Source organism: Borostomias antarcticus (assembly GCF_949987555.1).
Source record: "Borostomias antarcticus genome assembly, chromosome: 2".
NCBI classification, from domain to species: domain Eukaryota; kingdom Metazoa; phylum Chordata; class Actinopteri; order Stomiiformes; family Stomiidae; genus Borostomias; species Borostomias antarcticus.
The window spans coordinates 39,603,735-39,631,315 of NC_140235.1; the positions used below are offsets into that span (position 1 = coordinate 39,603,735).

Here is a 27,581-nt window from a genome sequence, read left to right on the forward strand (position 1 = left end):
CAGCAGCTATAGAATGGACTATAGAGATGAGGTTCAGAACTGGACTCACATGATCTTTTAACTCAAAAGGAATATTTGGTCCATTCAAGTGTTGCCTGGCTACCAGCAGTCGGATGACTCTGAAGGTTTTTTTTTTGTGGTAGCAATTTCCAAAACAAGCGTACTGTAGTTTGGCTTTCAATGCATTTTTTTTTTATGTGAAAATGCCTCGACCAAGTATTTTTAACAGTACTGCCTGCCTCAGATGTAGAACATCAAACATACTTTGAAGATTATACTTTTATTTACTTCCAAACATCAAGCTGAGGCATAAGAGAGGGATGGTGCAGCCGTCTAAAGTTAACTAGAGGCTGCTGTGTTTTTCTGTGTCCCAGATATTAAGCGGATGTGTAATAATTCTGGATCTGGGCCATATACAGGCCAGATCTGGCCCTTGTGGTTTAGTTCCGGCCCATATATGGCCCAGATCCGCTTGCTATCTGGGATGTAGCCTATTGTTGCCATGTTGCTCTCAACACTGTTCTGAAACATATAAAAAGCACACCTCAGCTAACAGAGAATGGATGGACACACATGTCAAAAGCTTACTCTTGAGTGCCACCTTATGGGTAAACAATAAAAATGCTCACATCCTCACCAGTTATTTATAACTTGTTTGTGATATGTGTCATGAAAATGAGAATGTATTATTATAGAACCTATTACTGCTTGGGAAGCATCCAGTCTGTAAAATTGGCAATAATTGTGCATCGCCGAGATGATGATGTGAGAGCTAGAGGGAGAGGCAGTCTCGAAAACAAATACATGAACTCTTGGCATAATGGAAAAACGGATGAAAAATGGATGAAAAACGGATGAAAACAATTTATTACAAACACCATCAACAATAACATGAAGTGCAACGATTGAGAACACTTGAAAGCAATATTATTGTACCTCTGCCTTCGTAATTTAGCCACTTATTTTCTAGGACATCACTTACTGTAAGGTCTTGTTTTGTGCAGATGAATTGTTGGGTCTAAGAAAAAGGGAATTATTTGTTAATTGTCCACCTACAGTGCAGTTGTTGATTTAGTTTGATAAGTGATTGGCTTCCCTCGCCTTTCAGTCTCTCTGGTCCCAAACCAGCAAACCCTGTATTGACTGAGTCCACTGCTAATCACTCTGAACTTAGAGGCCCTGTCTAATCAATCCCCTCTGCTGCTCTAACCTGACAGAGTACATCCCAGACAGCAATCTGATCAGGGCCATATACAGGCCAGATCTGGCACTTGTGGCTTAGTTCCGGCCCATATACGGCCCAGATCCGCTTGCTATCTGGGATACGAGCTCTGCCTTGTCGGCTAATAGATGATATCGGTAGATGTAACGTCTGTCGTTCCTCCCTGATGACTCTTCCAGTGTCAGTCTCGTGCTCCAGAGACACAAATGTTATTTCTGCATACTGTATTTGAACTACTGATGGAATGTAGCTTTTAGCTAAATCTGGTGCGCCCATCTTTGTGTTTCATGCAAATATTTAATGTACGTGCACATTGTCCTATTAAGTAAACTTTAAAAAAAAAAAAAAAAAAAAAAAAAACTTCCATTTGTCTCTGGTGTTTCAAATTGAATATAATCTCAAAGATAGTTATCGTTTTTTCATTCATTTGGAATTATTCTGCTGAAAAAAAAAGTGTTACTTCACTCTTCAAGAAACAGTGAATTAACTTCATCCTGTGAAGAGCCTGTTTAAACACAGGCCGGCCTATGTGAACGAGACCTTACTATGACGCTAACACGCCCATCCTGACCACACAAACCACCCATCTACAGCATACTGCAGCGTGGGAAGCTCATCGTTCTTAGAAAACAGGATGTACTTTAGCATGCAAACACATAGATAACGTTATCAAGGAACAGAAAAAACATTTGTCTACCCTACTCTTCATTCATTGTGCTTAAACTACAGTATTTACACAATGAACACATTGGCAGGTAAAGTGTGGTTACACTTGAGGTTGTTACATAGTAATGACGACTATTAAAATCATAATTTTATGGTTGTGAGTATGACACTCAGACACCCTCTGGGCCAGTGGCATCCATGTTTTCGGGGCTGGCATGGCTGTGGATGAGCCCCAGAGGGACAGCCCCCTCTGGAGAGCGCCGAGTTACACCTCCACCCTCCTCCAGCATGGGGGCGGGGAACGTCTGTCTGGGGCACTTTTGCAAGCACGGGCACAGCGTCTGCCACCCACTGAAGAGGCAATTCAGATCCACCTCCGAGAACCCGCGGCAGCCCAGAAGATTCCGGAAGGCTTTGCGGAAGTCGTGGCTGCGGCAGTAGATGATGGGGTTAAGTCCCGAGTTCAGGTACCCCAGCCAGTTGAGCAACAAGAACACATCCCTGGATGGAACCTCGGGCTTAAACACCTTTATAATGTTCGACACAAAGAAGGGAAGCCAGCACAGGGTAAAGGTTCCCATGATGATCCCCAACGTCTTGAGGGCCCTGTGTTCCCCGTGGATCGTGGGTTTCCGACTGGGGTTCCTTATTACGGAGCTGAGTCTCCTTCTGTCTCTCTCGACGCCCCTCTCCCATTTTGAAGGCTGCACTTCGCCCCCGTTGTGGAAACGCAGCCTGTTCTTGTCTATCATCCTAACCTGCCGGGCAGCGATGACGTAGACCCGGCTGTAGGTGAAGATCATGACCAGCAGGGGGACGTAGAAGGACACCACAGATGACACGATGGCGTAGGTTGTGTTGGTGATGAAGTCACAGCAGGTGGGCTCCTGGTAACACTGCTCCGCCTCGCTGTCGTCGTGAGCTCGCCACGACCGGCTCATGATGGGCACGAACGAGACGAGGGCGGCCACCGCCCACACCACGCACGCGATCAGCCGCGCCCGCCGCTTACCCAGCAGCGCCTGGTGCCGGAGCGGGCGCGTGATGGCCACGTAGCGGTCTACGGCGATGGTGCACAGCGTCTCGATGCTGGCCGTTACGCACAGCACATCTATGGAGGTCCAGAGCTCGCAGGCCATGCCGTTGAGGGGCCAGTCCCCGGTCAACCACAGGGTGGCGCCGAGAGGCTGCACCACACAGCCCATGAGGAGGTCAGCGCAGGCCAGGGAGGTGATGAAGATGTTGGTGGTGGTCTGGAGATGGAGGCTGCGCGTGATGGTGATGATCACCGTCAGGTTGCCGGTCACCGTGATGAAGATGATGAGCGCCAGGACCGGCGCCACCACCGGTCCGGCCGGGACGTGATAAGGTCCAGACCCGGCGCTGATGTTGCTCATACTCTTCTCACTCAGAATCTGAGTCAGACTCTCTGAAACCCCTGTCACTGCGTAGAGGGACCGGGTGTCAGTGGCTCTAAGGTGTGGTGACAGCTCGGTTTCACAGATTAAAGGTCATCGAGATGAAAACGTGCGCTGTCACTGAATCTCCCTTTTCCTGACCCAGTTCCAGTTTCTTAAACAGATTCCAAGTCAAGATTTTATGTTCCAAGGTAAACAACGTCAATATTTGTGCATGTAAAAACTTTACAGCGGTAGCTTATTCAGCAAGGAAAAGCTTGTGGAGCTGAGATAAAAGTCAGTCGGTCAGTCAGTCAGTCCAAAAACACCTTCTCAAAAATCAGTTTGTGATGTTTGTCTTCAAAGGCAAATGAATGGTAAACAATTAGCATAATTAAACTACAATTGATATGGAGATTCCATAGCTGTTGACTTTTGACAAAACCATCCATTGACAAATCAAGTCTATGCCAGCTGTACTCTGAGTTGAAATAGTCCTCTTGAGTTGGTATACATTTGGGAAAGTGGTAATGAAGACAGCCATACCTGAATGAAAGTGCCAATAGGTGGGTTTGATGCCATCGTAATGGAAAACAGTGTCAGAACAACCGCCAACGAGCTGTCAAAAAACTGTCGCCTCTGTAAGCTATAGAAGCTCCTTTGACAGCTGAAATTGATAGCTAGTCTAACTTCCCTACCAGAGCCAATGCAACGTGACCTCAGTCAGTCAGACCAGGGCTGTGGTTTAGTGTCTCCTCTCCTTTGGGTTGTGTGTGTGTGTGTGTGTGTGTGTGTGTGTGTGTGTGTGTGTGTGTGTGTGCGTGTGACTGCAGCATGGTTTCCTATCTTTGCGATGCTATCAGCAGCTGCGATTCTATCAGCAGCTGAGAAAAACTGACTGTCTGAAGTAATGTTAAACAGGTTCTTTGTCTTCTCGAGTCTAGCCTAACCTTTTAAAGCACAGGAGATCACAACAGAACACAGTGCCCCAACAACCCACACAACCACACCCTATACACGAAATGTGAAACATATGCAGGCAACCAATACAAATTGTTCATGGCTTGTGGCAAAGCTTGATGCAAGAATTGTAAAATGTACAGTTAGGAATAATATATACAACAGAGTATATCTACACAAAGACCACACTACAATTACCATATCATTACTAGTCCCAGGGGCATCCAATACAAGGTGGAACCCAAAACAGAGTAAATAAATAAATAAAAATGCCCACACCAGAGCCCAACGGACAACAAAGAACTAAAATTGGAATAGCAAACATTCAACTGATTTTTAAGATCAAGAGATGGAAACCCATAAATTAACACTAGCCTCTCCAGCACCGTGAATACCACCGTGGATTCCAAATAAACTTAAAAGTAAACTTAAAATCCATTGGCTAAATGAAAATGTGGAGGCTTGTGGTAATCATTTTCTCAAGCAAACAAAATGTGTTTCTTGGTTTGTGGGAGGTGTAGCAGGGAGAGATCATTGAGGATCAAGACAGAAGGAGAGGGGAGAATAGACACAGACAATATTGGAGAGTTTGAAGCCACCCTCTCACAAAAGTGCAACTTCTGGACACTCACACATCGTGCCTTCAGCCCTCAATGGGCACGGTACAGTTAGGATCATTAATCATTTTCATAATACACATCTTCCAAGGGGTCATAAAAATTATATTAATAAAATTGTGCTGAATCTGTTGGTGATCAGCGTTCCTTGATGCTTGTAGGACGTCTGACCAAACCTTATTCCAGTCAAATTCTACATCTATGTCCAGAATGTCTCTCCTCCACAATGATCCCACTAGCCTAACTTTATTGATAAATTGATCTCTGCTTTGATGCTATCTTTAATGTTCATACTGGATTAAATGTGTTGCTTACAAATGACATCATTGGCCAGATGTCACAAATATTCTCTAGCAAATTTTCCCTCATATGTTCCCTTCTTCTGTCAACTACATACATGCCCTGGTATCAAACCATATGAAATACAGTAGTGTGAAAAATATTGTACATGTGTTCTGACCCTGGTTCCCTAGTTGGTATTTATTGGCCTTTGTTGCAGTTTTGGCCGTGGGGACCACATTTCCAGTCAATAGGACAGCTGTTTCATGACATGCAGTGTGTCTTTGTCAGTCGATTCAAACCAATGTTTTCCTATTACATATAATGTGTTAGGTTCTGTTTGTGTTCTAATGATGAAAAAGGTTTAAGCCACGCACATATCCGCACTCAAATCCAGGTGCTGGACAGAGAAACGTCAGCAATAAAGAAGAGATTGTCCGGATCACTGGTATAGCTCCCAATAGCCTATATTTATTGAGTTAACACCCAAGCGTGCAGGATAGGGGAGCTATCAGTGATGCGGGCAATCCCTTCTTTATTGCTGTGTTTCATTGATAAACCCCAAAAAATGAAGTGAGCAACAACAAAAATGGTGGTGAAGGAAAAAGTTGGAGCTTTTGTAGCCTGACACAGACTAAATTGCATTTCATTTCACTTCATTATTCGGTCTGAACCGACTCCTGTTGCAGCGGTTTTCCGAGGTGGGCGAGACGCGGAGTTTGGAGGGCTACAGCGGTCTCTGCAGGGTTAAGGGTTTGGTCAAAAGCTCAGAAGGAAAAACAGGATTGCGATCATTTAAAAAATCATGACAAAAAGGTAGGCTAAGAATCTGTGAGGCGAAAACTAGAAACTCACGAAAGAGTCTTGGCTGTACGGTTATGGCGAGAACCGGCGACGAGTTGAGCGCAGACCAGGTTCTTGTAGGGGTTGGTGGTGATGAGGATGGAAAGCAGGGCTGCGTTCAAATTCAGCTAACAGAGGCGAACGTTCGTCGCAAACATGTTTTCTCCAAACGGTCACATTTGAACGGCTTTTAATGAACGCTCCAAATAGTTCACTTAAACGCAACAATCCCCATCTGGGAGCACATCTCCAGTAAGCCTGGGTCCATTGTGATCCTCGTTCCGTTACTGGCGAACTACCTCTCCAGACTGTTAGCTTCTGTTAGCAAACGTTTGCAGCGAACACAAAGCTAACGGAAAATAGTTCGCTAATGTTCGCAAACGTTCGCTGAATTTGAACGCACCCCTGGTGTGGTGATAAGTGATGGAACTGGTGTGGCGCAGAGCTGTGCCGTAAGGGCATTACTGCCACCTGGAGCGCCTCTCCTTGTGCGAAGCACACCAAGGTTCTGGGGGCATGAGAGTCCAAATCCCCTCAGAGAGGTAGAGAGGAGGTGTGGTGAAGGCATCCCAGATAGCAAGCGGATCTGGGCCATATACAGGCCAGATCTGGCCCTTGTGGCTTAGTTCCGGCCCATATATGGCCCAGAATCATTACACATCCGCTTGCTATCTGGGATAGGACAGTAACGGGTTCTGGTTGGTCCGTTCAGCCTGGCCGTTTGTCTGTGGATGTTAACCAGAGGAGAAACTGATGGTGGCGTCAATCCCCTCACAGAAGGCTCGCCAGACTTAAGGATGTGAACGAGGTCCTCGGTCTGAGACGATGTCCTGGGGGAGTCCATGGAGTCGGTAGATGTTCTGGGTCAGCAGCTTGACTGTCTCCACAGAGGCGTTGGTGAGGCCGAAAGTCCTCACCAGGTACCTTATGTGCCCACAGGGAATCTTGAACGCCGTCTTCCACTCGTCTCCCTCCCTGATGTGGACGAGGTGATCAGCACTCTGTAGGTCCAGCTTGGTGAAGGTGGTAGGCACTCTTTAGGTTAAGCTTGGTGAAGGTGGTCGGCACTCTGTAGGTCCAGCTTGGTGAAGGTGGTAGGCACTCTTTAGGTCCAGCTTGGTGAAGGTGGTAGGCACTCTGTAGGTCCAGCTTGGTGAAGGTGGTAGGCACTCTGTAGGTCCAGCTTGGTGAAGGTGGTAGGCACTCTGTAGATCCAGCTTGGTGAAGGTGGTCGGCACTCTGTAGGTCCAGCTTGGTGAAGGTGATCGGCACTCTGTAGATCCAGCTTGGTGAAGGTGGTCGGCACTCTGTAGGTCCAGCTTGGTGAAGGTGGTAGGCACTCTTTAGGTTAAGCTTGGTGAAGGTGTAAGGCACTCTGTAGATCCAGCTTGGTGAAGGTGGCCGGCACTCTGTAGGTCCAGCTTGGTGAAGGTGGTCGGCACTCTGTAGGTCCAGCTTGGTGAAGGTGGTCGGCACTTTGTAGGTCAAGCTAGGTGAAGGTGGTCGGCACTCTAGGTCCAGCTTGGTGAAGGTGGTAGGCACTCTTTAGGTTAAGCTTGGTGAAGGTGTAAGGCACTCTGTAGGTCAAGCTTGGTGAAGGTGGTAGGCACTCTGTAGGTCCAGGTGGTCGGCACTCTGTAGGTCCAGCTTGGTGAAGGTGGTCGGCACTCTTTAGGTCAAGCTTGGTGAAGGTGATCGGCACTTTGTAGGTCCAGCTTGGTGAAGGTGGTAGGCACTCTGTAGGTCCAGCTTGGTGAAGGTGGTCTCACAGACAAGGGGCTTCAAGTTGGAGCTCATGAGAGGGAGCAGGTACTTGTTCTTAACTGTTATGCCATTGAGTTGTCTGTAGTCGATGTACAGCCGGAGGTCCCCACTCTTCTTCTTCACGATCGCCGGAGTCCGAATCTGGGCCATATACAGACCAGATCTGGCCCTTGTGGCTTAGTTCCGGCCCATATATGGCCCAGAATCATTACACATCCGCTTGCTATCTGGGGAGTGTCCACGCGCCCCGGCCACAGGAGGGGGGGTGAGCAGGGAGTCATCCTGGCCGTCCGAGTGCCTTAGCACGGGTCCAGGGCACACGGAGGCGCGCGCAGGGGACCTCGAAGAGGTAGAGAGGGGGTGTGGTGGAGGCGAAGAAGCCAAAACTGTAACATAATGATCATCAACCACAATGTTCACATAATGCCAACAGCAGTATACCCAGATAGCAAGCGGATCTGGGCCATAAACAGGCCAGATCTGGCCCTTGTGGCTTAGTTCCGGCCCATATATGGCCCAGAATTATTACACATCCGCTTGCTATCTGGGTAGCCATTCTCTGGCAAGGCTGTCTTACTGGTTGGCTCCTCAGCCTCAATTCCTCAAACTCTGCTCAATGACAGGACTTGTCATCTTATGTTGTGTTATATTGTGTAAACACTGACTGATATATTCAACAATGTTTATTGAAAATGTGTGAAAGGTTGCCAGAAACCTTCCGGTTACTGCCAACAATCCTGTAGTATTTTCCAAGTTACACTGTATGTGTGTCAGCAGGATGTGGTTGTTGTCATGGTACATCGGTCTTATCAGTTTCACCATAATAGCCAGTTCAATAGTTTAGAGCTGCAACCTGATACATATGAACCTGATCCAGGTCACTAGAGGACGGGCGTGATGCCACACAACACTTAAATAGATTTCCTATGGAGTTTCAACAGCGGCATAGTGCCAATCTCCTAGCGATCTTGTGATGTCTTCCTCTGACCTGAGCGAAAACATGTTTAGTTGTTATACACTGGGTATCTTTGCTTTTCTTTGTATTTTTCGCATTCATTAACATCTTCGGTGCTGAAAAGGAATGTCAAAGTTAATACACAGAGACTCCAATACAGTACCAATACTCCAATACATCTATACAGAGAGACTCCATCTCTACACCACATTGCCTCTGACATTGTACGCTAAAGTGTTGCAAGTGATGCATGTAATGCAATCAGATGTGTCAAATAAGCGTTTATGTCAACTTGTTAATCTATCATGTATCAACCCAAAAAAAAACGATTAACTGAATTCTACTGCTTCCACACCGATACACCATCACAGCATTGAGGTCACAAGATTAGTGATAGATTGTGGCTCCATCTTGAGGTGATGTAGGGTACTACCATAAACTTCAGTACATTCATTGCTGTGCTGCTTGCTGACTGTACTGTAGGCTTGCTCCTGTGCAAAAGGAGTGTTTATCAGCTTTAGGCCCTCCCTGAATTGATTTTAACACTTTATTGCCTTCCAAATCTAACTAACATCCTATTAAGGTAATTGAATCAGATGAGAGCTGACTCAACAAATGATGAATACAAACTAATTAAACAAATGGACTTCAATGAAAGGTCAGTGATGAAAACGTCTCTGCTGAGATGGGAGTGGCGGCAGAGGTCAATAAGGTCCATCTTTTATGTTCTTTGAGATGTGTTCCACAGCTCTCTCTGACTGAACACCACTAATTAACACCTTAGGGTGGGATCAATGAAGAGACGCAGGCAGGTGTAAAATGTCACTCGTCTGTGGTTTAATTACTAGCCTACTAGAAACGGTGAAAAAGGCATCATGGTCAATCTTTGAAATGCACGGGGTCACTGAAGAGCAGAGCGTAACGTCAAAGCTTTCTGGGAGACGAGGAGAGCGCTACCATGCTGTTGCAGCAGGGTGATGTCATCACTGGATGATGTCATGGCAGTTCTACTGCTCTCCCCCTCCCCCGCAGAGCTCCAGCATGATTCAGCGGTAATCGCCAGAGGTGTCCCCCTAAAAAAGACAAGAAAGCTCTGTTTTACTGGCCTGGTAAACCAGACGAATTGCGGGAAAAATGTTGACGTGTCACGATAGAGTCTGGACTTCCAGTCGTCGAGAATGATTTGAATTTTCCCAGAAAACGGGGCACCAATCAGGAGACTGCATTTTAACTGCTGTTCCTCCCCAAGTCCCTGATTGGTTCCCATAGCCAAGAGTGCAGTTATTGCAGAAATAGACTGTTTGTGGGGTGAATTTTAGTGTTTATACCATCATTTTTTAAAGTGAGACTATCGTTAAATCCTTTAAACTTTGTGGGGACCTATTTTCTCTGCGGAAGTACAGTGCAGCCCAGCCCAGCGTGACCTTTATTTTGAAATTCCTTGAAAGAAAGCAACAGAGCGTGAGTTTTGGCTAGGTTCTCAACGACAAAGTGAAGGATTCAGGTCTCTACAGGTATGACACTGCACATGTAAAATGACAAACACACCATGTGATTGAAAGCTGACTATCAGTGTCTGACCTTGCCCAGATAGCAAGCGGATGTGTAATAATTCTGGGCCATATATGGGCCGGAACTAAGCCACAAGGGCCAGATCTGGCCTGTATATGGCCCAGATCCGCTTGCTATCTGGGTGATGGCGTTCCTCAGCTTAGAGGCGTCATACACAGGGGCGAGCATCAGCAGAAGCACCAGCTCTGAGCGCAGATCATCAGCTAAGTCCTCCAAAAAGACAGAGGCAACTCAGGTTGAGATGGACACCCGATGGCCCCTGTATTGTTCTGTATTTTATATTGCTTATGGCGTATTGTGTATGATGTATTGTAGTGTTCTGTTGTGTGCTGTATGTTTTGTTGCGCTGGAGCTGTAGACCTACAGCACTTTGGTCAACTCGGTTATTTTAAATGTGCTTTAAAAAATAAAATTTGAGTTGAATTGAGTTGAGTGTGCGGCTAGAGCAGCGCTGGACTTACACAGCAGTAGAGGTTTGTGAACAGGTTGTTCATTCTTAGCTAGCCTGTGACCACGACTGGGCGTCCCCCTGTATGACTCAATGTTTCTGTCCAAGAGGAACCACTCACAATCCATTCCCTTTCCTCTGGCTTCCTCATTAATTCATTGGGCAGCTCAGATAACTTTATTGACAATTCAATGTCCATGCCATTGTGTGCCATCTCCTATCTCACAGTACCAGAAGAGTAAACATGAACTAGACTTCCCTTTTTGTTAATATATTGAGCAGGATTATGGTTTAACATGGTGACTGTCATTCTGTAACCAACCTTAGTCACTTCAGTTAAAGCCTTGCGGACACACTAGCCTCTCTGTCCTCTCTATAGGCTACACAACTGATACGGATCTATACGCAATGATGTATTCAACAATGTTCATGGTTGTGTGAAAGGTTGCCAGAAACCTTCCAGTTACAGCCACCAACCCTGTAGTCTTTTCTAAGTTACACTGTATGTGTGTCAGCAGGATGTGGTGCCATGGTGCATCGGTCTTATCGGTTTCACCAGAATAGCCAGTTCCAGTTCAAGTCCAGTTTAGGGCTGAAACATGACACATATGAACCTGATACAGATCACTAGAGGCCGGGTGTGATCCCTGTGGTGGAAATTCTCAGGAGCAAGATGTTCTATGGAATGATGTTGAATGCCAAGCGTCAAAGAGTAATGAGTATGTTTATTAAGCAACGCTGGTACAAAGGTGGTACAAAGTGTCTTCCTCTTCCTCCTCCTTCTTCCTCCTCCACAAAATGCCCCCCGACTCACTGCTGCATCACTCTACTTTTCATTTCACATGCATTTTCATCACCTCCATTTTTATCAATTTTAATCAATTATCAATGTTTGTTACTCAAGGTTAGGTTATGCATATAGTCTGGGGTTATAAACAGATCTGTATCAGTTGTGTAGCCTATAGAGAGGACATAGAGGCTATCATCAAGGCTTTAGCTGAAGTGACTAAGGTTGGTTATAGAATGACAGTCACCAGGTTCATCTTTCTCAAGGACATTTCGTCGCACTCTGGATGCTGGGATCGAACCGGGAACCTTGCGATCCCCAGCCGGCTGCCCTACCTCCTGAGCTACGCCGCCCTACAGACTCCAATACACTTCCAATACTCCAATACATCAATCCAGAGAGACTCCATCTCTACACCACATTGCCTCTGACGTGCTGAAGTGTTCTTCATAAAGAGAGTAAAAGTTATGCAATCAGATATGTCAAATGTGCCTCATCGTTTATGTCAACTCTTTAATCTATCATGTATCAACAACAACAAAAGCAGCTGCTGAACATGCATTCCAATGCTTCATTATGCCCACCTCCCTTGTTCTCTGTAAAGCGCATTGTGTTGCCTCTGGGTATGAAATGCGCTATACAAATAAAGCTTTGATTGATTGCTTACTGATACACTAACACAGCGTCAAGGTCACGGCATTGAGGTCACAAGATCAGTGACTGATTGTGGCTACACCTTGAGATGATGTAGGGTGCTACCATAATCTTCAGTACATTCATTCAATATTCAAGATCTGTTTATTAGCCATGTATATGGTTCACACACTGTACTAGGAATTTGACTAGGGCTAAGGCATACGAAAAGTCCTTGTGATTCGCTACTAGCAACTGGAGTTTGTCCATTTTATTGTGTAGAGAACGAAGATTTGATAGGTAAAGACCTGGTAGTGCTGTGCCGAATACCGACTGTAGGCTTGCTCCTGTGCAAAAGGAGTGTTTATCAGCTTTAGGCCCTCCCTGAATTGATTTTAACATACTTTATTGCCTTCCAAATCTATCTAACATCCTGTTAAGGTAATTGAATCAGATGAGAGCTGACTCAACAAATGATAATACAAACTAATTAAACAAATGGACTTCAATGAAAGGTCAGTGATGAAAATGTCTCAGGCTAAATGGACTGCACTTATATAGCGCTTTTCCACCTCAGCGGCACTCAAAGCGCTTTACAATGGCCTATCATTCACCCATTCACGGTAGCTGCCATGCAAGGTGCTAACCTGCTCATTGGGAGCAATGTGGGGTTAGGTGTCTTGCTCAAGGATCCTTCGACATGTGTACAGTCGGAGCTGGGATTCGAACCACTGACCCTTCGATCACTGAACAACCCGCTCTACCAACTGAGCTACAGCCGCCCAGGCCATGCATCCTCGCTCTCCCTCAACTTTCCCGCTCTCACCGTGACACGGATGACACCAGAGAACACTGCCACACCCGCCGCCCTGTCAGATGGGTACTCCTTCTCCCACACTCCCAGAGCTGTGAGGCGAGGTGATGCTACTAGCCTGCTCATTTCACCAAAATTGAAACCCAGATAGCAAGCGGATGTGTAATAATTCTGGGCCATATATGGGCCGGAACTAAGCCACAAGGGCCAGATCTGGCCTGTATATGGCCCAGATCCGCTTGCTATCTGGGAATACTCTCTCTTCTCTGTTCCACAGTTTCTCCCCGCCCTCTTTTGAATTCCATGCTGTCTCTGTCTCTGTCACGTATCCAAACAAGCTCACCGTTGCTGTTGTGTATCGCCCACCAGGCCCTCATGGCGAGTTCCTGGAGGAGCTTGATACTACTCTCAAACTTCCCTGTTGATGGGTCTGCACTCAACTCAACTCTCACTCAACATCCAGAGTGAGAAATTGGAACCGCTTCTCTCTTTCCTCTCCTCCTTCGATCTTCACCTCCTCACAAAGCCGGCAACTAGCTGGATCTCATCTTCACTAGACACCCAGATAGCAAGCGGATCTGGGCCATATACAGGCCAGATCTGGCCGTTGTGGCTTAGTTCCGGCCCATATATGGCCCAGAATCATTACACATCTGCTTGCTATCTGGGCACTGTTCCACCCCTAACTTCTCTGTAACTCCCCTCCATCTCTCTGACCACTATTTCATGTCCTACTCCCTCTCCATCCCCTCTTCCCCTGTAACTCCTCCTCCTACCCACATGGTTACCGCCCGTAGCCACCTCCGCTCGCTCTCCCCTACTGACCTTTCCTCTGCCGTCACCTCTGCCCTCCCTGCCCCTGAATCCTTCTCTCTCCTACCCTCTGATACCGCCACTGATCTTCTCCTCTCTACTCTTTCCTCTTCTCTGGACAATCTCTGTCCCCTCACCTCCAGGCCTGCACGCCCACCTCCACCTGCCCCATGGCTGTCGGACTCAGTGCATACTCATAGACGGAGCCTGAGAATAGCTGAGCGTAAATGGAGGAAAGGCAGACTCCCAGAGGACCTTCTTAACTTCCAATCTCTTCTTTCCACATTCTTCTCCTCCCTGTCTGCTGCTAAAGCTGCTTTCTTCTGCTCTCTATTCTAACCTCTGCTTCCAATCCTAAAAAAAACCTCTTTGAAACTTTCTCTTCACTACTCCAACCCCCACCTCCTACTCCCAACTCCTCTCTTCTCCCTGACGATTTCACCTACTTCTTTGAGAAGAAAGTTAACGATATCAGATCCTCCACCCCCCGGACGCTGCCAATTCTTCGCTGCAGGCTCAAAAGTCATCTCTTCAAGAAGTACTGACATGATCCTCCCTCTTAAGCACATATTTAATTTGTAGATTGCAATTCTTGCTCTTTGCCTTCAGCACTAGATTATGTTTGTTTTAGAAAGGAGATGCATTTGTGAGTCCTGGCAAGTAGTAGTACATTGGCTATGTAATTATTGTAAGTCGCTTTGGATAAAAGCCTCAGCTAAATAACTGTGATGTCTCTGCTGAGATGGGAGTGGCGGCAGAGGTCAAAGGTCAATAAGGTCCATCAGTCACACTTTACAATAAGGGTCACAGAAAACATTAGTTAACTGTTAACTAATGCTTATTTAGGGTTAGGTTAGGTTACTAATGTTAATTAATACCTTAGTTAAGGTTAGGGTTAGGTGAGTTAACCTTAGTTAACATAAAAAATTAATAGAGACATTAGTTAACTGTTACTTAATGCTTAATAATGCATTAACTAATGCTTATTAATCTACCCTTATTGTAAAGTGTTACCGGTCCATCTTTTATGTTCTTTGAGATGTGTTCCACAGCTCTCTCTGACTGAACACCACTAATTAACACCTTAGGGTTGGATCAATGAAGAGACGCAGGCAGGTGTAAAATGTCACTCGTCTGTGATTTAATTCCTACTAGAAACGGTGAAAAAGGCATCATGGTCAATCTTTGAAATGCACGGGGTCACTGAAGAGCAGAGCGTAACGTCAAAGCTTTCTGGGAGACGAGGAGAGCGCTACCATGCTGTTGCAGCAGGGTGATGTCATCACTGGATGATGTCATGGCAGTTCTACTTGTCATGGCAGTTCTACTGCTCTCCCCCGCAGAGCTCCAGTAAGATTCGGCGGTAATCGCCAGAGGCGTCCCCCTAAAAAAGACAGGCAAGCTCCGTTTCACTACAAAACATCAAGAAAAACACACACACATTCTCATAAAACCGTTAATACAAATATCTAATGAGCGGTTCCTTACCTTGATGAAGGAGTGGAGGGTCTTGCCGTACATCTTGAAGAACTCCGTCTTGATGTCCACCATGTCAATCTCAGCCCGCGCCACCATGATCCTGATCAGGACACTGTCGGTCGTACCCAGACCCTGAGACACAGGGAGACGATGTCGGTGTTAGCATTAGCATCCGGTGTTAGCATTAGCATCCTCGACTCCACGTATGCTTAGAAACACATTATGATAAAAGTGTATGAATGATCACCTTCATGGATTTGTATAACCTCTCAGCAAAGAAAGCTGGCTTGTTCTTCACGCACTTCACTGTGGTAATAAAACACATCACACACAGACCAAACCCTTCATCAGACATCACTGTATACAGTATTAAATTACAGACCATAATGTATTGCATCATTGTGTCTATGGAATCAGTTCAGAAATAGTCTCGTTTTCATTCAGAGTCGGGGCTCCAATCTGAAACAAGGCCCATGCAATCTGTTCAAACATAGTCTTGCTTTAACTCAAGAGTCAGGGTTTGGGTGCGTGTAGATCACAGTGAATGAGATTGGACCAGGCAGACCTATCGCCAGGAAGACCTCCTCCAGACAGCCGGACATCTCCCTCTTGATGCTCTCCTCAATGTCCTTGCCTGAGATCTTCTGATACTCCTCGAATACTGAGAGACAGGGCAGAGGGGCAGGTGCACAGAAACAGGATGAGATTATAGCACAGAACATTAACTGCTGATATGCTAGCAAGTACGGTTCCTCAAATCACCACAGGGGGGCAGTAAAGTCTGCAGTTTACTTTTTATCTTTTTATTCCTCACAAAGCACAGTGAGGAACTTAAAAAAAACATGCACATGGCAAACACAGATAAGGGATGATGTGAGTGAAGGACAGTGATACCTCGAAGTAAGTGCTTTTGGTTCCTCACACAGAGCACAGTGAGGAACTTGACCTCGTCGGTTCCCCAACGGGCTTCCCCGGCCTCGTAGATTTCCTACGCCGCACAACAGAAGTATTTCATAGTTCAGCGATTTAAGACATAACCCAATCCCATCATCACTCTGTCAGCATACATGCCTTGAAGGTCTGTGAAAGGGCTGTTGCACACCTTATAAAAAACTTTAAGTCAGGTAAGTAGGATAGTATAGACAATCTGGGTGTGGAGAAAATCCAAACACTGACATTACTGGCAAACTCTTTATTAGAAGACAGGAAAACAATATTTCAGTGCTTAGACCTTCATCAGGTTTTAAAGGCCTTAAAACCTGATGAAGGTCTAAACACCAAAACTTTGTTTTTTTCCGTCTTCTAATGAAGAGTTTGCCAGTAAGTTAAAGTTAAAGTCCCAATGATTGTCCCACACCCGATCTGAGTGTGTGAAATTAGTTCTCTGCATTTGAGCAGAGCAGCGTTGCCGCGCTCGGGAATAATTTAGCGATTTAGCCCCCCAATTCCAGCCCTTGATGCTGAGTGTCAAGCAGGGAGCCAATGGGTACCTTTTTTTAAATTTTTTTATAGTCTTTGGTATGACTCGGCCGGGGATCGAACTCACGACCTCCCAGTCTCTCTCCACACCCAGCATACATTCCCTTACCTTAGCGTCCTGTACTGCCAGGGCCTCGTCCACAGTGGAGCTCTGGTCCCGCCCCGCCTGTCAATCACAACACAGGCACGGCTGCTAGGTTACCATACACGTGGCTATACAGGCCTGGGGTGGTGTGAAGTACAAAGTAAAAGTAATGAATCAAATGTTTGATTTCCTCTTCTGGAATGCAAAGAGGTTCTCTCTATGTGTGTGTTCAGATAGGGTCTGGTCAAGAGTATTTACAGTAGGGTGGAGCTGAGAGATCATTAATGGGTGTTTGTTTACCGTGATAAGCGAGACCAAAACCCTCTGGAACATTCCAGATGTATCGCCACAGATATCGTCTTCCAGATCGTTCCCATGCTCTGCCGTCAGATATTGTTGTGATCAGTAATAACAATAAAAGCACCACACGCATAAAGAATGACAATCATGTATTATCACACATCTTAAGGAATGATGTGTGATGTGTTAAGTATGACAACCATGAACCAGAGTACAATTGAACTGAGTTTTTGAGGATGAAAATACTGTCAACAAAAAGAAGAAGAAGAAGAAGAAGAAGAAGAAGAAGAAGAAGCCTGGCCCCTAATAATGTATCAATGAAGGACAGCTCTGCCTTCTATTAATTATGCATATTGTGTTCATATTGTGTGTCTCACTGTCTCTCTATACACATTACAACTTTCCAGGCGGAGACTCAATTCATTGGTTAGAGATGCAGTGTACCTACCTGTTTTATAGATTGGAATGATGGCTTTCATTTCAGCATTTGTCCGTGAGGCGAGGATATCGATGAGACATGCTTCCTCAGTTCCTGCTCCCTAGAATTCAAGGAGAAGATAAGGTTAAATGGATATTTCAGAATTAAGGACATAGAGCCTCATTTATGGCTTAGCCCTTATGTTGTTGACTGAGATCATTTTCAGCTGCTTCCATGCTGTCCTTTGTGTGGGCATACACATTTTGCTAATGCTAGCGCAATGCAACGGAAACATCCACTATCAAACTCACTTAAACACTCCACAGTGCACCCAAAGCAAACAAAATACGATGACAGCCTGTTGGGGGTGAATTTGAGTGTTTATACCATCATTTTGTGTGTGAAACTATCGTTGAATCCTTTACTTTGTGGGGACCTGTTTTCTCTGCAAAGGTACCGTACGGCGTGACCTTTATTTTGAAATTCCTTGAAAGAAAACGACAGAATGACGGTTACGTATTGTAACCTCGTTACTGTTTTTTTGCTTCCCTCTGGAATACTGTATGTAGAGAGTGGGTCGTATACCCACCTCCCTTGTTCTCTGTAAAGTGCATTGTGTTGCCTCTGGGTATGAAATGCGCTATACAAATAAAGCTTTGATTGATTTGAGTTCTATGAGTGGAGCGAAGCCCCCCTCACTGACAAAGTAAAGGATTCAGGTCTCTACAGGTATGACCTGCACATGTAAAATGACAAACACACCATGTGATTGAAAGCTGACTATCAGTGTCTGACCTTGATGGCGTTCCTCAGCTCATAGGCGTCATACACAGGGGCGAGCATCAGCAGACCAAGCACCACCTTCTCAAAGTTCCCTGTCAGCTCCGAGCGCAGATCATCGGTTAAATCCTACACAAAGACGAAGAGAGAGGCAGACAGACCGTTATAGTGTGAAAAGGACACAGAACGCTAATGTTGGTCGAAGGAAATTACCCCGTTGGTGATCAGAATGATTCATGTTCTTTACAAAAGACACTTGTGTTCAACGCCATGTTAGAAGAGGCTTAATTATAATGATAGCTTGTGAGGCCTCTTTAATGTGGTTTAGAAGCAAAACTGGATCCTACAGGGTGTGGCTAGAGCAGCGCTGGACTTAGAGTAGTAGAGGTTTGTGAACAGCGTGTTCATTCTTAGCTAGCCTGTGACCACGACTGGGCGTCCCCCTGTATGACTCAATGTTTCTGTCTAAGAGGATCCACTCACACTCCATTCCCTTTCTGCTGGCTTCCTCATTAATTCATTGGGCAGCTCAGATAACTTTATTGACAATTCACTGTCCATGCCATTGTGTGCCACCTCCTATCTCACAGTACCACAAGAGTAAACATGAACTAGACTTCCCTTTTTGTTAATATATTGAGCAGGATTATGGTTTAACTGTCATTCTATAACCAACCTTAGTTACTTCAGTTAAAGCCTTGCGGACACACTAGCCTCTCTGTCCTCTCTATAGGCTACACAACTGATAAGGATCTGTATGTACGTTCAAGTTTATAACCCCAGACTATCTGCATAACCTAACGATAGAACACCCCACCCGTTTGAGCAAATACACGCCAAGTCAAAGAATTCAGGAGATAGCAGTCTTCCCCTATCCGTTAGAACATGGACACCGGCACACGGCAACGTAAAAGGTTGCCATATGCCAGCTATGGCTTCTATTTGACAGTGACATTAATCGGTTAATTAACTATGATTAAGTAGAGTACGATCAGAGAATAATTTCTTATCACCTTCCCAACAGCCTGCTTGTAGCTTTCTTTGATGAGTTGCCTCTGAGCAATTGTACGATGTGACAGGACCTCAATGACGGCTGCCTCATCAGTGCCTACAAGAAAATATTACAGGGTCATAAGCTACAGTATAACCTGACTTCAAAGCAGTGACATTACTGTTACATTGAATGACACATTGTGCTTTTTCTTTGTTGTTCCATAGCTAATGGTTCAGACAGTTGAACCCACATAAATGTCTGAGATCATACACAGTTCCTGTTATCAGCCTTGGAGATATCCAGATCCCAGATCAGTTGTTTATCAGCAGTACTCTATATCAGATGTGCCATCTGTCTCTAATTCATCTCACACCAGAGTCAGGCGAGGGTGATTACGTTTCCCTAACTGCATCAGCATTCCACACATGGTGCCAATATACACGATCACAAAAAACCCGTTATACAGACACTTAACTATTGTTTCACCACACAATGTATTACCCTGTAATGCCGGGCTTATAAAGATACTTAACTATTGTTTCACTACACAATGTATTACCCTGTAATGCCGGGCTCACACTACAGGATTTTGGGGCCGATTTATCCCAGAGTCAGCCCTTCCTAAAATCGGAGGAGAAATCTGGTCTGGAACGTTGGTCGGTACTGATGTTCGGCCCAGATGATCTTGTAATATGAGGAGTTTACAGATCCAATCTTATACCTCCTGATTGGCTCGCAGACCCATCGGGGCGGCCCTGATAATATCAAACATGTTTGATATTTAAGATTATTACGTCACTACTTTACAAGCGAGACGGAGTGTCCAGTGGTTTGTTGCTCCCGCGGGCACGATAAGATCCTGTAGTGTGTGCTGAGCCGTTAATTTCAAATCTCGTCGTGTGTGCATGTTTGAGATTCACGAGAGGAACATCTGTTAAGATTCTCCTTACATGCGTGATGCAACCCGATTTCGAAATCGGTTAGTATTTGAAATATCCTGTAGTGTGAGCCCGGCAAGAGCTACCATCTAACAACAGACAACTCTAGTTAGCATCGGGTCCTCCCAGTGTAGAGCAGAATTAACATCAACACAATATTGACATGGTATCAATATAAATATCAGCAGCAATATCATAATACTAATCTTTTGAGCCAACGCTGAAGAGTAAAAGTCCTGAGTCCTTGGAACGGTACACTCAAAGGAATCTATGAGATCATGAAATGGAAACTACTGTCAGCAAAAAGGTTTACAGAAGTATTTAGCTTTGCTGCACGACGGCACGTGTTTCACACTCCGGTGGCTTTTAGGGCTTTCACTGAGAGGACACTCTGATACCGTTAATAGAAATGTACTGTAGGGATTTTTTTTTAGGGGATAATAATAATAATCGGGTTTTACTGCAGTGAATTTAATCTCAGAGCCCTTTGGCTCTTCAGATTGGGGTCACTTACCAGCCCCCTTCATGGCTCCTCTCAGTCTCTGGACATCCTCCTCCGGTTTGAACCCAGCAGCCTCGGTCACTGTTCCACGATTGCCAATCTGCAATAGCACATATCACAGCATCAAACAATGCACTTCCCCCATGCATATTGTATATCCTGATCCACACGCTGTGCTAAAGATAGACTACTGTATCTGGACTCATGTACCATTGTGCCGTGTAATAAGACTAATAGTGTATTGTCATTAGTAATACAAAAACTCGGTATTATCCTTGCAGCCTAAAGTGGGTCTACTACATGGTCTACTAGCCAGAGGGGGGAGAAACAGGCTGTTTTTAGAGCTACAGAAAATTCCCCTTGATCGAATTTGTTCTTTTTCTTTGGCTGAACAAAGCTCATTTCCAAGTAATGCAAATTCAGGCAAATGCTGGCAGGTGTTAGTGGTGGGCGGGACTTACTGCTGCCATGGTAATGAGAATATGGGTTTCACAGGGAAGAGCTAGAAAAGAGAAAATGGCATCGTTATTCTATATTACCACTTACGCGTACTTCACCTATGCCCAGTTGTTAAGTTGAATATTTTACAACGTGTCGAGTGAATACATTACGCGGTCCTTCAGATGAATGAATTGAATTGTTCATTGGAGGTAATGAACAGGAGTATCTCGTAAAATCCTGACCCTTATTACTCCCTCATTAATACTGCATGTTTCAATGCTCTTGAGAGAGTGTTCCCATTGTGGTGGCACGTAGCTCGGGAGGTAGAGCAGCCGGCTGGGCATCGCAGGGTCCCCCGTTTGATCCCAACCCCCCGGCATTGTGCCCAAGTGTCCTTGAGCGAGACACTACACTGAACCCCAAAATTGCTCACGTGTAGCACGGTTGTGTAGTACCTAGTACTGTCGCCTCACAGCAAGAAGGTCTCCGGTACTTACTGTGTGGAGTTTGCATGTTCTCCTCGTTTGCTCCCAAAGAACCCAATACCCAACTGATGCTCTTCAGTCCGGCCCCTGACCAAGACCTGGACTGAGCTCTTTCCACAGGCAACCCCCTAAAATTGTGTGTGTGTGTGTGTGTGTGTGTGTGTGTGTGTGTGTGTGTGTGTGTGTGTGTGTGTGTGTGTGTGTGTGTGTGTGTGTGTGCTACTGTAGGTGCCGTGTCGCTGCTCACTGTGTGTAATTGTGTGTCACTGCATGGCCGAATAAAGACCCTCACCTCGGGTCCTATAATTAAAAAAAATATATATAATAAATATATATAAACACTAGCTAGCTAATCACTTGCTCCTCTTCAGTGGTGTAGTGGAGGGTATAGAGAGGTACAGGATACCCACTTCTTTATCCATGGACACACAGTATACCCACTTATTTAGGCACCACTACACCCCTGCTCCTCTGTCTTTAAAACAAGGGAGGACTTTCTTCGCACTGGTCATATGAGGACATGATTAGTCCACTTCGCTCAACAGATGGGGGGCAAGGAGTCTTTTTTCCTGCTCTTAGAGATCATCTTACCAACTGTGACAATCATCAAGCTTCCCCCAAAATCCAATGCAAAGCAATTAGGGACATATAATTATGAATTAATTTGGGCGGTTGGTTTTATGTAGAACCAAATACAACCCCCAAATGTGTCTTACTACCCAAGGACTATTTGCCTTTCCTAAAACAAAACAAGTATTTACTAAATACTGGTGAGTTTGTGATGAAAACACAAGCATCCAACCCTGCCTCTTTCATAACAGCATTTTTGGATTAGCCTACACTGAGATTGTACTCTCAGTCTTTAGGGGGGGGGGTGGGGTGGACCTATAGGTTACATATTGGTGGATGAAACATAATTCTTCATTCATTTTCCTAATAGCCTGATACCGCCTTCATGCCAGTACTGCCGCTACACGGAAATCGCTGGCAACGATTCCTACTTTCACCGAGACGTCTCACTCCCACACACCGCACACACCCAGTGGTGACTAAAGAAGTGGATGTACTCTGATTAATGAAGTGGGAAGAAATCTTATCGTTTTTACATTAGTAGTATCTAAGGAAGTGGGTGGATCCATAAAAAAGGGTAGCCTATACCCGTATAACTCCGTATAGGCCTACATTGGACACACCCTAAATCTTCCCGAAAGTAAGAAAAAGTCAAATTTAGTTGATGTCCGTATGTCATCATACCATTCTACAAAGTAGGTAATACGATTGCGCTGCTTACCGTTTGTAGTCGTTCCAGAACGTTTGGATCTGTGAAGCTGCGGTTGTGAAGACTCGATCCTAAACGAACGACGAAATGTCCATGTCCCGCCCCGTAACGGTGCGTGTGTGACTCATCAGTTAGGTAACCTATCCACTACCCCTAAATCGTAGTGCAATTTTTTTTTACATTAAATGTAAAAAAAGGATAAACTGACCTAAGGTTTTTAGGCTACTTGAACGCCATAGTACTCCCAAACACTGAAATCAGGACATGAAATCAGGAAGAGAATAAATCTACCAGTTTTGGGCAATTTTCTGAAAATTAATAACTACAGTTACAGGTATATGTTACTGATTACTGTATATAGAAACGAGTTACTGGGGAAAGTAACGTTGCATTACTTTTCAATTATCATATTAATGAACACAGTAGCCTATAGATTATTATTATTAATAATGCTTTACAAAGGGTACCTAACGCTCAATGGGTTAATACTAACTCCTATGGGCTCATCTCTGGCCAGTGACTTACAACAATTCTATACTTCAAACCAATGTAGTAGGTCTACCTCAAGAGAAGCTGTAGGACTGCCTTTGAAATATTTTTTCAGCCAAGTAGCCTACCCCCTGACATTGTTGGTAAAAAAAAAAAACCTTTTACCGGAAAACAATTAAATACTACATTTCACATGTTTGAAATGTAACATTTGACAAAGGCACAACTTTTAATTTATCTGCTGTGTTTTGTCCAATATATCTCGAACAGAACTGCTTTAGCTATGAGCGAAGACAACACAAGCCTTGAATGCTTTGGCTGCCGTGTGGAGACTATTGCATGTAAAATGTGGTTTATCAAACTTACATTTAACATTTACATGTAAATGTTTATTGAACCTATAATAGTATGATATATGTTTTAATTAACCTTTTTTTTTTTTTTAAGTCTCACGTACCCCCTGCAATACTCCAATGAACCCCTAGGGGTACATGTACCCCCTTTTGAGAACCACTGGCCTAAGAGCTGTCCCATATGGGGGATCTTATTTCTGGAAAAATATGTACACTAGTCCATACATTACGTTAACCGAGATAAGTAAAGTTCATGTTTTAAATTGACAAACATCATATGCGATGGTGATGGCACAATTCAATCGGGATCAATAAATTATTTTTCTCACGCCATTCACTACCATTCATATTTTTTCAGATTTAAGGTCCCATGGATGTTTTCCTGTTTCCGCTTGGGCACTCCTATAGAAATAAAATGACATATATAAAATATTAATTCCAAAATAAATTCCACGCTACATATTGCCACTTGGGCTAGAACACGCATCATGGGTGGGGGACAACATGTTTAGGCAACTGTGAACTTTTTTTTAAGCTACTTTAAAGGTCTTTAATGGCCACAAAGGACTTTAATGGGCACTGTGCTCCATATGTTGATGATGATCGTCTTCATCCCGACCACACAGCCAGCACCCATGGAGGTATGCCTAGCACCCCATAGCTACCATACCGCCATAATGTCTAAGAACTACAAATCCCATGATTCCCACGGAGGCTCTCGTCAGCGCCAGCAAGATGTTGTGGTTTTCAGCAGCAAACCAGAGCCTGTAGGTTACGTAGCCTGTAGTGCTAGCTACTATGTAGCTAGCGATAGAGCTAGATTTTAATTTCACTTTGCATTGGATAATTGACCAAACCAAACTGTAGTTACAGTCGAGAATTGAGCAAAAGTACAGTTATCCTGCCTGGTAGACATTTCCCGTTGCGAGAAAAAGGATTCGTTCGTTTGGAAAATGGTACCAGCTGGCTACATGATAGTTAGCATGCCAGCTATCTAGGAAGCTACAGTAGAGAAACATGTTTACTGCACATTATGGAGAAAGGGTTTCACGTTAACCTGGTCACAACTGGTACAACGTGGACATATTGCAACCGGCGACCCTATCCATGAGAGGATAACCTGGATAACCTGGATAACCTCAGCTGAACGAGATGTCATAGAGATGGAGGGACCTTTCTGTTAGCCAGCAAACGTTAGCTTCAAATCATTAACAGCTGGTTTGACTGAAAATGTCTCCCACGATGAAAGCAGGCGTGTTCACTAACGTTAACGGCATGTTGTACAACTAGATACCACTTAGTTTTTCTTATTTCTAGTCTTTCTGTCAGTCAGGCAAATGGGAGACTCGTTACTAGCCAGTGCTAATCGTGATATCTTAGCTGGCTAACTATCACTATCACTGAGATTGATCACCAGACACCTGAATCACTGAATGCTTTGCATCAGCAAAAACACTGACGGCGTCAGACATATGTGCTGCCCTGTCCCAAAAAGGGACTATTCTTATTCTTATAATTCACTCTGGAACTGGAACCAAGGACAATTGGGCAACTGCCATCTGTGTCATTGAAGCCCCCTCATCCCCAACATGAGAAAGTTCTTCGATTCTCGTCGAGAGTTGGTCAACTCTGGACCTGGTTCCGGATCCGGAGGGGCAGGTGGAAGCAGTGGATCCAGCCATGCAGGGGGCAATTTCATTGGACGCGCATTTACTATAGGGCGGCACCAAGTCACTGTTGAGGAAACAATAGCTGAAGGTAAGATGCCAGTGAACCTGTGCTTCTGATGTCATGTAATGTAGTCTGTTGATTAAGTCACTGTTGAGGAAACAATAGCTGAAGGTAAGATGCCAGTGAACCTGTGCTTCTGATGTCATGTAATGTAGTCTGTTGATTAAGTCACTGTTGAGGAAACAATAGCTGAAGGTAAGATGCCAGTGAACCTGTGCTTCTGATGTCATGTGATGTAGGCTGTTGATTGGCCACTACCTGACGACTACTACATAGAATAAGTCAGCCTGCAACCTGCAACCTGTTTCACGGTGATAAGGCATCTTGCTAGCAATTACTGCCGCACAGTACAATTTAAGGGTATTGCGCAATCCAAACATGCCTGATGTGGTAGCTTTTCTATCTTCAGCACTGATACAGCAGGATGATGGCGCTATCGATCGCTTCCATGCAACACTATACACACTGCACTATCTTCCCCACACCAGCAGGTTTGAGGATGAAGAGACGACGACTACAGTCCTGTCACTGTTGAAGCAGCAGGTTCATTTGGTAAATGGCAGGACAGGAAATCCCCCTACAAACAAGGCCCAGATTAAATGGTGGGAGAGACTGATTTGGGAAGTCATTGAAATGAGTGACGTGCATAAGAAGATGCTTTCTGTAGAATTGTCATCTCATTATCAGGCTCTGTTAGAACAGTCTTTGATCCTACTGTTGGCCCATAGCCACGCTTACTGCAACACAAAACCTGCTGTCAAGCACTGGCAGTGAAAACAAACTGGTCATCTGTTTAGACCTACAGGGCAGTCGTGGTCAGCACAAGAATGCCAACCACATTGAAGGATTGAAAGACCTTCAATCTAGATACTGTCAGTTAAATGCAGTGTCCAGCCAGTAGGTAGCTAATACGTGTTTAATAGTTGAGCTAAATCGAAAACACTCATGCTTTATTCCCATATACAGTACCCTATACATGGGCCTACTGAGGCGATTGTGTAAAAATATAAAACAACTTACAGTATCACCCATCCGTGACAGTGCTGCATCATACGTTTAATGTATTTTAACACCTACATGTAACAATGATTCACACAATCTCTTCTCACAACCTACCAGCCTAGATTCCCCAGTGAGAGAGTTTGCACTATGCATCGTACGCATGTTATTACTATTGCGTGAGAAAGATAAATTATTTTTCGGGGGAAATTGTACTATCTGCATTTTTCTACTACTGTAAGTAACGTGTGGATTCCCTCCACTTCCCCGAGACCCCCCCCCCAAGCATCGTCTTGTAGATAGTCGGGGCGTCTCTGCCCCAGTTTTAGCTCCGCACCCCCAGCTCCACACCCAGTGCCGCACTGCTGCGCCATTCTAACCCGCAGTTCCACACACACCGGCACACACCGGTTGGATGCATGTGTCCATATAATGTATATCCGAATATATAGTTGTGTTGGACAGGTGTGCTCGTAGCCCCCGTTGGTATGCATGTAAACATGTTGCTACTTCAGCAGTGCTCCAGTTAAGACAAGCTGTTCACGCTGGTTTTTCATGACCGAAGACCGAACAATCACAACCTTTTTTCTGGTCTCTTTTTCTCTATATATACTATATTCTAAGTCTTCCTTTTAATGTTGTTTAAAATGGAGCAGTAGTCGTAAAATGGAGCAGTAGGCCTAAATATTCAATACCAGAACTACTCGGGTATTCAAATACACATCCCTTTTTCAACTATTGGAACATGATAACATTCTTTTGCAATTGTTAGGGACTGTGCCAGATGGTTGAATGTAGGCCTATCGTGTTTTCTCAAGGCATTCATCATGAATTAACTATACTGCCACGAAGGCAGCGGACAAATAATTGTGATGCTCGAATGGTTGCTTATGGGTGCCAGATGACTGTGAGTGAATTCTAAATGCTCTTCAGACCCACATAGAGTATCTCCTCTCCATCATAACCCTCTGTCAGTGTTTCCACCAGTATCCACTGTCATCTCTGATGTGACTTCCAGCTCTTGTTGCTCGGCCAAACATTGTTTCCAGATCCTGATGA

General features: G+C 44.8%; 3 protein-coding genes across 6 annotated transcripts in view; 1 reads left to right on the forward strand and 2 right to left on the reverse strand.

Annotated features, from left to right (window-relative positions):
* Positions 1-2,058: 2,058 nt before the first annotated feature.
* Positions 2,059-3,285, reverse strand: LOC311323181 (beta-4C adrenergic receptor-like; the record flags this gene model as incomplete). The annotated part of the gene is made up of 1 exon (XM_084455358.1): positions 2,059-3,285. The coding sequence occupies one exon, from the start codon at positions 3,283-3,285 to the stop codon at positions 2,059-2,061; it is 1,227 nt and encodes a 408-aa protein (XP_084311484.1).
* Positions 3,286-14,901: 11,616 nt separating this feature from the next.
* anxa4 (annexin A4) lies at positions 14,902-23,055 on the reverse strand. 3 transcript variants are annotated; one of them, XM_084457825.1, is made up of 13 exons: positions 22,963-23,055; positions 21,207-21,247; positions 20,758-20,845; positions 19,325-19,419; positions 18,327-18,440; positions 17,562-17,652; positions 17,114-17,193; positions 16,838-16,894; positions 16,144-16,237; positions 15,815-15,910; positions 15,497-15,555; positions 15,259-15,381; positions 14,902-15,154 (listed from the first exon to the last, which is right to left on the reverse strand). In XM_084457825.1, the coding sequence occupies exons 2-13, from the start codon at positions 21,213-21,215 to the stop codon at positions 15,095-15,097; spliced, it is 966 nt and encodes a 321-aa protein (XP_084313951.1). In that variant the 5' UTR covers positions 21,216-21,247; positions 22,963-23,055; the 3' UTR covers positions 14,902-15,094. The 3 variants fall into 3 exon arrangements, with proteins under 3 accessions (XP_084313951.1, XP_084313950.1, XP_084313952.1); XM_084457824.1 differs by lacking the exon at positions 22,963-23,055 and adding an exon at positions 21,684-21,738; XM_084457826.1 differs by lacking the exons at positions 21,207-21,247; positions 22,963-23,055 and adding an exon at positions 20,956-21,112.
* A 2,282-nt stretch (positions 23,056-25,337) lies between these two features.
* The window catches only part of aak1b (AP2 associated kinase 1b), a 28,233-nt gene continuing 25,989 nt past the window's right edge, over positions 25,338-27,581 (forward strand). For both annotated transcript variants that reach the window (XM_084457746.1, XM_084457747.1), the window contains exon 1: positions 25,338-25,550. In XM_084457746.1, coding sequence (XP_084313872.1) covers positions 25,382-25,550 — 169 coding nt within the window. In that variant the 5' untranslated portion in view covers positions 25,338-25,381. The remainder of the gene's footprint in view (positions 25,551-27,581) is intronic.